The sequence below is a fragment of the Centroberyx affinis genome, unplaced genomic scaffold (assembly GCF_046629955.1).
Source record: "Centroberyx affinis isolate AG114_WGS23_722 - 3 ecotype Tasmania unplaced genomic scaffold, CSIRO-AGI_Caff_v1 ptg005062l_1, whole genome shotgun sequence".
Lineage (NCBI taxonomy): Eukaryota > Metazoa > Chordata > Actinopteri > Beryciformes > Berycidae > Centroberyx > Centroberyx affinis.
The window spans coordinates 96,271-108,850 of NW_027282497.1; the positions used below are offsets into that span (position 1 = coordinate 96,271).

Here is a 12,580-nt window from a genome sequence, read left to right on the forward strand (position 1 = left end):
TGAAATGTGTTAAAATGACAGCAGACTGAGGTGTACTGGATTTCTAGACAGTCTTTTCAGTCTTTTCAGTGCAGCTGTCTGACAATGAACAGCTACAACTAATATAAACCTGAGGACTGAAAGTTGAATTTGGTTGCTGGTTGCTATTTTACTGTAGTATCAGTGTCCTCAATGATGAAAAACAGGATCAAACTGTTATAAAGAAGCTGATATAAATTCCTTTTCTTAACACTGATTGTAATTGACTTCTTACTTTATGCACTTCCAGTACTGAAAGGCAAATACAGACACCACAAATGATCATAGTGCAAACTCAAACAATTTATTTCAGAGGTAACAAGTGTTAAATAATGCAAATCAGTTTGTAATTAACTTACACATTCATTGGGCAAGATTCATACGCTAAAGTAGAAAAGATTCAGATTAATTGTTTACATGTTATATCATTATGATTGCTGAAAAAAAAAAAATCCCATTCAAACCGAGGCTTTGGCAACTAAACGTGTGCCATATAATATAAGAATGAGTAACAAGATCTCTCAGTGATTTCAACAAAAACAATAAAACATCTTTAAGGAATTATTCACAAAGGTGTGTAATATCTAAGGACAGTCAGCTCTCATTGCACCAGCAGATGTCAGCACAGTCTTAACAGGAGTTCCCGAACAGAAAGCCTCCTCGCCACCACCAGAGGTCAAGCTGTTGCACTTCACAGTAGGGTTAAATGTTCCTCCAGTCCGGTTTTTACAAAGCCAGTCAGTAAAATGTAGCCCCATCATGTTTTTAAACTCTGCATTCTTGAAGCGTCAGGAGTAAAGCCAAGGCTCTGCCAAAACTAATAGTTCACAGCATGAGTCAGAAGGCAGATGGGTTGCAATCTTCTCAGCACTTGAGAGTCAAAAAAAAAGAGAGTCGAGTGTAATAAACTTATTAAATGCATGACAACAGGTAACAGCTCAAGCTCCCAGAATGCTCTAACATATGATATAGACATCTACAGACATTCACTTTTGTCCCTGTTTAGTGTTAACTCTTCATACAATACGCTGATACTTTCTCTATCATCATTTTGAGATTGAGTGAGTAATCAGAGAGTAGAGTTGAGCGCTGGGACAGACGGGATGTGCACGTCAATCACAGCGCTGGACACGTTGGAGGGGTGAGCCCAGTCTGGATAGGAGTCCAGGTTGAACATGGCGATGCCCCATGTGTTCATGGCCAGAGAAACTGACAGGACACCCAGGATGTTCATGACAAAGCCAGTTTTCACCTGAGAAGACACAGAGCGAAAAGATGGGAATAGGTAGACTATTATACTGCAATTTGTAACATACTTCAGTGTCAGTCCTTCTCGTGTGTCGATGGAAGGACCTTACCATGTCTTTCACCATGAGATGCCCGGATGCGAAGGCGATGGAGTTGGGTGGCGTGGACACTGGCAGCATGAAGGCAAACGAACATCCAATTGTTGCCGGCATCATGAAATAGAGCGGGTTCACTGAAACGTGCATAGCCTACAGAGACAAACGAAAACAGAAAAACGTTTTTTTAAGATATGATATAATTAATACCATAGACATAGAAGTGTGCACTGTATAGACGTATATTATGGTGTTCCGGGACCTCATAATTTACAAATTAAGCACTGGGTCCCGGAACACCAAGGGGTGTCTCGATATGTTCCGGGACTTTTTCCCTCCACACCCACTCACCAGAACACCGACCCCTTGGTGTTCCGGGACCTCATAATTTACAAATTCAGCACTGATGACAGAGTCTCTGGGAAGGCTGGAAAGTGAATAGGCAACGACTTGCCACTCTGAATAAAGAATCCCGTTTGCTATCCAGTTTTTATCTTTGAATGAGAACTTAGAATACACTCACCAAATCTCCTATACATCTTCTAAAGGGGTTTCTAAGTGGGTAATCATACACAATATTGCAGCATAGGCACTGATACAAGGTACAAAAACCTCAGATAATGATTACTGACAACAGCAGTTAATGTCCAACAGGCACCCAAACATAGGCTATACAACATTTATTACAAGAGTTTAACAAGCTTACTAAGCCTTTCACTAACCAGAAGGTCATACAAAGTAAATCTCAGTGTATAGGGCAGAGACAAATCCAGTTCCCAATCCGGTTCCTTATGACTTTGTAGTGTCTGTCTCCTTGTTTGTCTACATGACTGTCATCTTCACCAACACATTATATTTCACACATATATTCTGATGTGATGATTATGGAAGTCCATATCTGACATTATTCAATTGAAATCACTAAATTGCAATTTAATTTCCCATATATACATATGTGCACAATGTGTGACAAAATAACAATTAAAATTCAATAATCCAATTTTCATTTGCATTTCATGTTGTAAAATACTGCCAAAACTAAAATTAAAATGAAAACACCATTGACATGTAGTTTTTGATGTACTCCAAAGCGTAACCCTGCCATATTTAAAAATAATTCACATTTGCCATTTAATTTCCTTATCCTATTATTTAGGACAAAAATGAAATGAAACTCAGTGTGTCAATTCCAATATCTCATTCATAATGTCAACATAAATAAATATATATCATTAAATATATAATTAAATGATTAAATGTACCCATGCATATTCATCAAGTTAGTGGGTAAAGAGATCCTGCTGCGTTCTCCTCCAACAGGCTAAGAGCTAACATCAGCTAACATGAACGTGGTTTACGCAGTCGACAACAGCAAGTTAGTCTCTGAATCTATAGTTAGCTATCTAACATTAGCTACCTCTCCAAATTTAAGAAAGAGCAGATGAATATTAATAATTACGCACAAAAAAAATGCCAGTGATAATAAAATAAGCAAACATTCAGTAACAATTCAGTGTAAATCAAATTAATTCAAGTGTTCCGTTAAATTACAGCATTCTTCTTCCCCATCTAGACCACACCCGCACCATGAGAACGTTTTGGTTTTTGTAAAGCCAGAATGAAAACCTGCAGACTCTCGGCCCTCCAGGGCACACAGGTGAATACTGTGTGCCATAACTTTACAGTATTCTTCTTCTTCCCCATCTAGACCACACCTGCACCATGAGAACGTTTTGGTCTGTGTGGGCGTTCTGCACACCAACAGACGCTCATCTAACCTGGAAGAGACCTTTTCCCACGGTGCTGCCGAGAGCATAAGGAGCCTAACTCAGGTCAGGCAGTCAAACACATGTCTCTCTTAGTCTGTTTGATTAACAGCTGGCCTCTCGCCTATGGGCGAAATGCCATTCAGTCACACACACTGATAAATGCCACAGAGCCACTCTCCGCTGATTTACAGATCTGTGTCTTCTGCTGTCCTGCAGACCTTAACGGTTGGTGACGTTATGGTGGTATTGAAGTGACGTCAGTGGCATACGTAGTGGAATAGGAGATTTAACCGATAACCGCGTCGCGCTAGCTGACCATTGCTCCCACACACAGATCACTCTCCGCCGTTAATTTACAGAAATCCACGTCTTGTGCCGCCCTACCAACTTTAACGACAGGTAACTTTATCACCTGTGGTATTTAAGTTACGTTAGCCGTGGCGACACTGATCCATTGTGTCTGTCGTCTCAAGGAGGTTCCGTCTCGGTTTATTTCAATTCATTTTCAATAAGAGCTGTCCGTTGTCCGGCAGGACTGATGACGGTCCATCGGTCCCTCAGTCAGATTTCCATTCGTTTTGACGGACAGAAAGTTCAACCCAGTTGAACTTTTTCTGGACAGACGGATTCGTCACCATGTGTTGACAATCAGAGGCGTTCCTAGGTTTGTTTTGGAAAAAATAGTGGCGATCACAGACACAACGGTACAACCAAAACAAAGGTAAAACCTGGTATAACGTTGGGATGACTGGAGGTTTTCCAGGTCAGTTTCTTATTTAATAGTGTACTGTGTAGTCTGTTTCTTCTTGTTTCTATGAAGTAGCTCCCTTATGAGTGAAGCTAGGCTACTGTATTTCTGCCTCTCCCACCATGTTGACGTTCCCAAACAGCCCAACGGACAGAAATCTATTCGTCAATAACCGACGGATCAGTGTGGCCGCAGCTAGTGGAATTCAACACACGCGCCGTGGGCCTGTACAGGATCTGTACTTGTTAAATACAGCAGGATTATGCTTTGGAGTACATAAAAAATATGTCAATGGAGTTTTCATTTTAATTTTAATTTTGGAAGTAATAATGCATTTTCCAACATGGAAAACTGGATGATTAAATTTTAATTGTTATTTTGTCATTCATTATGGGCACATATTTGGGAAATGAAAGCAATTCGATTTAATGATTGCAATTGAATAATGTCAGATTTGGGCCTCCACAGGTGACAAGTGAAACTTGAACTGTACTATAAGGCATTCAAAGTGCATTATAATCACATCAGGAAATGACGTTACATTATAATACATCATGAATCTGTAATATTCACCTCCAAGACAAGTCAAATTTTTTTATTATTATTAAAATGTATTATTTTTTTCCCATGACATTTGCATTAAATACTCGATTTTATCAAAAGAGAAAAGTCATTCTAAATTTGTACAGTTATTAAATAATGTAAATGTTTGATCTAATAACAGGGTTGAACTAAAGTGATTAACTTTTACAAAAGGTTAATCAATACAATAATAATACAATTCAACCTTTCCTCCAGACAAAGCTGATATCAAGCCTCTTCAGTACCGCTCAATAACATTTTAGTTGGATGAGCTCAAGCACAGTGTAAATACATAGTTAATTTATTAATACCTTTTGAGTCTATTTCCCAATGTATCCAAACCACACAAACAAATAAATAAATACATGAATAAATGATCACCCTCCAGCCATGAGATGTAAAGATGGAAACAGTGCAGTTTATGGAAGTTTCTCTGACATCTATGCCACCGTGCAGTTGAGAGAGATGCAGGCCATAGTGTATTAAACTACTCCAAGTTTATATAACTCAAGATACAGTCGTGCCAAATTCATTATACAAATAAAGTTATTAAAGCTGCACTATAGGCACCTTTGCACGTTGGTGACTCCAAAGAAATAACCATTTGAAAAATGTTATCTTCAGTAATGTGATGTCAGTAAACTGCACACAGCATGCTCATGTACTTGTCTGTGATTTGGCTGATATAATGGGTGTCATGTACTGATTTGATCAGAATCCAATCATAATGCATTTCTGGTGCTTACGATGCCTTATGAGTGACACTTTAGGTACTGTAAAGTGCTTCAGTACCATATCACCAGCAGACTGCAGACTGCTGAAAACAGTCTGACCCTATAGCCATCCTGTGTTGGAAACAAACTGCATGCTCTTACCAGCTCAGCGATGACAGGCAAAAATATGATGATTGTGGCAGTGTTGCTGGCGAATTCAGTGAAACAGGCCAGGAAGGCTGTAATCAACATCACAGCTGCACCAGGAGGGACCTGGGCCAGAGGCTGGAGGTGGCCTCCGATCCAGGAGGCAAGTCCAGACTCCTGCAGCATGCCACAGGATCAGGTCAAAGGTCACACAGCAAATCACAATATAATAAAGCAAAGTAGAGAACAGTCCAAAACAGCACAGAGCAGAACACAAACCAAACCATCACAAAATCCAAACAAACACAGGAGAACATGCAAACTCCACTAATTGGAGTTAATTCCAACAAAAGTCATTATCAAACAACTGAATTGTAATAACCACAGAAACTGTAATTTTACGGGAACTGTTCTATGACAGTAATTAGTGTTTTGTTTTAATCTCTAAACAAGCCAATCTAAACAAATTTACCTCACACCCTTTGGCCATAGCGAAGCCTCCGCCGAGCAACAGAATGATATTCCATGGGACACAATCCTGGGCTTTCTTCCAAGATAAGAGAGGAACATAAGGAGTATTTGAAGCTGAGGAGAAACGTTTGCAGACAGATGTTTTGCATCATTATTGGACACTGAATTAACCATCTATGTAAAATCAGTGGTGGAAGAAGACACACCTTTACTCAAATGAAAGGAAAAACACCTGAACAAAACAGTACTTAAAAAAAGTAAAAGTCTTCAATTCATGTATTAAATATTAAATAGAATTAGATACTTATAAGTATCAAAAATAAAAGTGTAATTCCCTATAAAGCCCTGGTGTTTCAGTCCTGGGAAGTGTTTATAATCATCATTTATCTTAAGATAAGGGATTGATGGTAGAGTTCTAGCTGGTTCAATGTCAAAAAGTCTGTTATTTTTATGAACGTGATCGTTTTATATGCACAATGTTTTGTTTCAAAGTACTTAGAGACTGCAGATATTAGATGTAGCTGAATGACAGGTAAGATATTTGCTTTGAAATGTACTGGAGCAAAAGCATTACTCAAGTAAACTACAGGTAGTTCAAAACTGCACTTCAGTATAAACTTTGTTTCTTTCACTTTCGGCATATAGGTGCATTTGGTTTACAGCCACACAGAACTGTAAACCTTAAATAGCTAGTTTCATTTTCAAATCATTAGATAGAATTTGGACAAACGTTAACCTTAAAATTCACATACATTGTCTGAGAGGAAAAATGAACTCACTGACTTGTTTATTTTTTTTTCTCTTGCATCCAAGTCCAGTGGTTTGTTTGACCAGCTGAACATAGCATACACAGTCACACACACTGTCACCAACACACACAAACACACACGTGCGCACAGAGACATGCACAAACACAAGCAAAAACCCCCAAGTGTGGCAACATAGTTCTGAGAGATTAATATAATCACAGAAACAGAGAGACCACAGTCTCGCCTCCCGCCGCTAAACTACTCAGACTCCCTAATCTGCATCATTAACATTCCTCAGCTTACTTTCAATACTTTGCAATAACCGCCATACAAGTTCTGCACTAAATGTCTTTTAATTTTTCATACTACTTGGTCATCAATATTAACTTTTGACTGTCTAGATTTGATTCGAAAACACAATGAAAAAGATACTGCTAACTGTTTCCCTTATTATAGCTCATTGTTGGATGATATGCTTACTTTGTTCCATTTTTCCAGCTCTTTGTAACTTTGTTAAGAAAGCTGCCATACAAACATAATTAATAATAATAATTAAATTTGTATAGCACTAAAGGTGCCATGCAAATCTAATTATTACAGTAATTCATAATAATTGAATAATTAGAATTAGATGATTAATCAGAATTTAGATCAGTACTGTGTCTCGTAAACCAGTTTATTCTCCTAGACGTGTGGTGTTTGAGAGTTCAGAGTTCATAGTGTTTGTCAAGTCTGACGTTTCCCCGACTGACCTTGAGGGTTGAACCACCAGCTAAGAGACGGTTTCTGGGACGGGAAGAAGAACAGTATTGAGACAATGATCACACCAGTGACTGCATCGGAGACGTACCTGCAGGACGACGAGAGGAGGTGGGAGAGACTTAATAGGTAACTAAATATATAGGTTTTGTACTAAATTTCAAGCAGTATGCGTATGATAAGAAGCAAAGTACAGACAAACTATTACATGTTTCAATTAAGCATGCCTTTCTTACCCTTTGTCAAAAAACACAGACCAGCCAGTGACAAATTTGGGATCTCTTGTGAACAGGAGAATGGCAAACAATACAAAAAAGAAAGAGATCGCTCCCTCTGCAAAACTGAAATGAAGCATGTAAAATAAGTGTTAGTGAAAGGCTCTGCGATGCAAACGTATTCATTCACCCTCTATTGCTTGAGATTTGAAGACATACAGGAGTCCTCACTTTATGGGCCCCAGCTTTCTGTAGTCTTCATCTATCACAGCCTTGGCTCTGGCTTCTGCTTGTGCTCTTTGGTCCTGCTTCTTGATACACAGTCTGCAGGAAATAAATAAGGTGATACAGGTACAGTCGTACATTGATACAGTATGGAAACTGTGTGACAAGAATTTCAAAAAGAAAATGAGAGAACCTTCATCTCTAGTATTGCTCCATATTTCATATTTCAAAATGAAAATTAGAATCATGACTCTGCTGCCCTACAAATTACAAACAGCAGTGAAACTGAGAAATTTGACAAATTTAAAGTTATCTCCTGCCCTGACAAAAGTATTGTTGGTACAGAAGTGGATTGTATATCATTTAAAAGCCTTTATGGGTATAATTTTTCTTGATATTAAATTCTAACCCCAGTCAGGACCTTTGGCCTTTAAAACACACAAAAATGTGTTACTGCTGGTTGCCTTTGTAGAGCAGTATACTATTGGTAATGGATATCAACAGAAATGTTGTAAATGTACTCAATACCATTAATGCATTAAGATCTACTGTCTGATACAGTATGTGATCAATAACACCTATGTAATCTACAGCGAGTAAATGTCTGACACCGCCATACCGTGTGTTCAATCCCCCATAGAGAAACGCGATCCATATCCATCCCAAGAACAGGAAGAGAAGCATGAGTGGGAAGGCGAACGCAAACCAAGAACCAAAATTGATAACGTCACAGTCTGGAAAATAGCTGCAAAAGAAGAGTAGTGTTTATGCAGTGGAAACACAACTTTGCCAGTTAAGTTATCCAAGGTGCTGTCTGTGCTATTTCGGAATATGTTGGACAATGATGAAAAAAAGTCTTGTAAAAACGATACCTCTTGAGCTGTCCAATGAGGATGAGGTTTGGTGCGGTGCCTGTCAGAGTGGCGGTCCCTCCAATACTGGCTGCATAAGGGATGCAGATCAAGAATCCCTTCCACACCTTCATCTGATACTCCGACTCTGACCGGATTTCCTCGGCTGTCCTCCCTTCGCTCGGCTCCGTCCCATCCATCCTTTTGAATTTTTGAAGACATTTGTTTATCTATTTGTTCATTTAACAGGGACAGTGCGCAATTACATGAACTCCGCCAGAGTTGGCAAACTGCTAATTGTCATCTGTAGAGTTTAAGATGTGAAGGTGTTAAACACGCTTTTAACAACACCATCAACATACCATCTGAGTTAGCCTTTGAGGTGTGAGGTGTCACATATGATTTGGTCAAGCGTTGAGTCAAATTTCGAACTTATTTACGTTCTTCTTACCCGTCTATTGATAGTATTTGTTTTTCTGAGGGCAGTGAATGCATCTTTACAGTAGATTGACCTGAAAGAAATTGAAGCAAAAAGGTTGTCAGGTTTACACGCAGCTTTAAATTCAAAAAGAGAGGTGATGTTTGTATTGCATAAACATGAGACAAATTCTGAGTTTCAGCTTTCTTAGGGGACTGCTGGCAGACCTTTGGTATTTAATATATGACTTGAAAGCAATCTAACATCATCAATCAATTACCACTTGAGTATTGACTTTGCATCCAAGAGCTAAATGTGTTGGAACAAGTTGTGGTACAAAGTTCACATCCATGGATTCATCCATGAATCATGGATTACATATTAAATGCTCATGCAGACAAGGTTAGAACAACTATCTTTGGTGGACATTTTTGTAAACAGTAGGTGTGGATACAATTTTAAAGTAAAGTCATCCTGGCTTAGTACACTTTGAACCTTTGACTTGAGTAATTACACTGAGTTTTAGAGGTGATTGTATTAATGGCGTGAGTAGGAGTTCAGACTAAATGTGGGACAGTGCCTCAGTGTGAGATCGCAGTCTTAGCCTTGCTTGATTCCTTGTTAGATATAATTTCTAAGCAACAAACACGAGTTACCATTTATTATATCATTCTCAGGATCCTCAGTGGATTTGCAATTCTTTTTCAGGGTCTCCAGGTCGCCAAACAGACTCTCCAGGATGGCATTAGCGATAGGAAGCATCATGGCAGTGGTGGCAGTGTTGCTAAGCCACATGGACAGGAAGGACGAGGTCATCATCATTCCCAATATAAGCCTGGGAACATAATGCAATACACAATCTTGAATGAGCGTTATTATGATTGCTGACAGGGAAGATTTACTTTTTTGAATTAAGGAGCATTCTTGCTCAAACGGCCCTCCAATAGAGTTGAAGGTGTTTCCTCACCACGCTGGCTTTACTCCAACAATTTTAAGGACCTTCAGGGCAATTCTGCGGTGCAGGCCCCATTCCTCAATAGCTGATGCCATCACAAGACCGCTGAGGAAGAGAAAATTGGTATCGAGGAAGTACTGCGGGCAGACCTTTTTGGATGGAAGAATTCCCATTGTCGGAAAGAGGCAGACTGGAAGCATTGCAGTGACAGCCAGAGGAAGGGCCTCTGTGCACCAAAACATAGCCATCAGCAGCACCACATAAAGACATTTTCCCTCCTAAAAGATAAGCAACACATGGTTGTAAATGTTCTGCCTACTTCGACAGCAAATGGAATCACAGAAAAAATGAAATTGATTAAATAAGAGCAATGGATCATTTATGGGCAATGGATTATATTTGTCTGTGGATGTCAGTGAAGGGAATGTAGCATTTCCTTTTAGTAAGATCAAAAACGAGAGAGAGAGAGAGACAGACAGACAGACAGGCAGACAGACAGAGTGCATGCATGTGTGGTTGTGTAGGTATATATGCATTTCCATGCATCCATGTGTTTGAGTATAAAATAAATGCATGAAGAACAGTGAACAGAGTACATGTTATATACAGTATATACTGTATGTAGTGGCAAATGTTTGGTGGTTGGTTTAATGATTGGTTTAATTTGAGCTATGTGTTTCATTTAGATTTAATCAGTGTTTCAGTATAACTGAGACATTGCCTGAAGTTGCTCAGGCTCGTGTTGCAAATTTTAGTGGCTGTTATGCAAAAAGTGGAGCAGCCATACTCAGTGGGTTGGCGCTGTACAACAACGTCACCCCCTTGGTTCCCTGTGACCGTCTGAACTTAATCATCTAAACTTTTTTTAAAGGTGGCAAAGAGCCAGGTTGCTAAATACTTTGTACATAAAAAAAGGTATTGGCACGATTAACAAGTTATCAAAAATTAGGTTTTACTTGGATATGATACAGCGATGGCAATACTGTTTATTTTGTTCACTAAGTTTTTCATCTGTGCCTGTGGCTACACTTCTGCTGATGGCTCATAAGTCCTTATAAGATGCGAAGAGGTTCTTATGTGGTAAAAACTAGAAACAAAAATATGTATAAGCTGCACATTTAAAACAGCATTTGTAGCCTTCATCTTTCAGCTGCATGTTTCCGACCCTGTAGGTATACACACGAGAGAAGTTTTCTTGTGGAAGACAACATACTAATTTTTACATGTGTAGCTACTGTCTTCAGCATCAAACCGCTGGAGGCTTAAATACCTGTCCATGCATCATGATCTTCTAGGCCTATAATATCAGGGTTCCCATAATCACAGCACAAAGTACAATTCTGAAAATATTTCAATTGAATTTGCAATAGCCTATTTTAAATAATTTGTCAGTGTGTCTTGCACTCTGTAATCAGAGCTGCAGGCTCAGACCTATGAAGCTGTGTTTCTGACACCTATGGCCCACTGCCCATAATTAGCACATTGACAGACGGTATGATGAACTACATCCAAGGATTCAGTAAGATATGAGTAATTTCAAAGTCATTATCACACACCTTCATATCTGTTTAGCTGGTTGCAATGTAGTAGTGAACCCGCTTCAATTAAACTTACACTTCTGATGCTTAGTTTTGCCAAGTTTTGTAGTCTAAGCAATATCAACATAAGGTAAAATCTAGCAACCAGTATTAAAGTTTGATGGTCTCATGATTGAATAACTTAAGAATTAACTTGAGAAGGATGTTGAGTTAATAGAATAGAAGTTGTGTCAAAGTTCACGCTAATATGCAGGACAGTCAACTTTTTTTTTTTTTTTTTTTAAGCTATTCTTGTTTGTTTGTTTGTTTGTTTGGACATCCCATACTTCTAATTATAAAAAGATTTGAAACTCAAAAATATGAATATGCATATTAATCTTTATTCAATCAAACAAACGTGCATGATTTGCCTATGCATGAAGACTAAATGGGGTTTACTGAGTTTAAGCTGCATTTTTGTGGAGTTGTCCACGGAGTATAGTGCAGGAAAAGTTGTGCTGAAGCAAGCGCACTGCTGTGAAGGAGACGCCTTGCATCATAAAGTGAAAACACTTACCTTTTCTGGTATAGCAAAAAGTAAAGGCAGAAATATGAGTGGAGTGAGAAGGAGAATCAGCTGTTTGCGGACGCACCACAGCTTCTTAGACAGAACTGATATTTCCATCTCCAAATGAGCTTTATTTCGTTTAGGGAGCAGCTGTAAAGTGGCTGTGTGGCGCCTGTTTGGCAGCACGTTGAAGACTGTGTTTGGGGACTCTTAGGGAAGATTAACTATACGCTTACAGGTTAACTCCTCACATGTAGGTGTCAGTTTGTTAGGGGGGCTGGTCGGACTTGGAAGGAGACAGCGAAGACTCAGTGAAGAGGCAGGTAGAAAGGGATGCATCTTTGGAGGCAAAGGAGGTGGGAAATGGCACATGATGCACTTTACCTATACAGCACACTGCGAGCAGACTGACAGCTAGACGGGCTGCTGCGCACCAGCCAGACCCTCAACCTCCTCTTACAGTTCATAGAGGCTTGTGACGGATGAAATTGCTGTTTTGTGGTTCACCTTTTCTAGTCTGTGGCTGCCCACT

General features: G+C 39.2%; 1 protein-coding gene across 1 annotated transcript; it reads right to left on the bottom strand.

Moving 5' to 3' along the window:
* Window positions 1–1,087: 1,087 nt before the first annotated feature.
* Window positions 1,088–12,165, bottom strand: slc13a3 (solute carrier family 13 member 3). Its single transcript, XM_071545807.1, has 13 exons — window positions 12,058–12,165; window positions 9,976–10,241; window positions 9,665–9,843; window positions 9,042–9,102; window positions 8,612–8,791; window positions 8,359–8,484; window positions 7,746–7,838; window positions 7,536–7,640; window positions 7,293–7,390; window positions 5,793–5,905; window positions 5,336–5,497; window positions 1,377–1,514; window positions 1,088–1,270 (listed from the first exon to the last, which is right to left on the bottom strand). Exons 1-13 carry the CDS (start codon window positions 12,163–12,165, stop codon window positions 1,088–1,090), a joined length of 1,812 nt encoding a protein of 603 aa, XP_071401908.1.
* Between the last annotated feature and the right edge of the window lie 415 nt (window positions 12,166–12,580).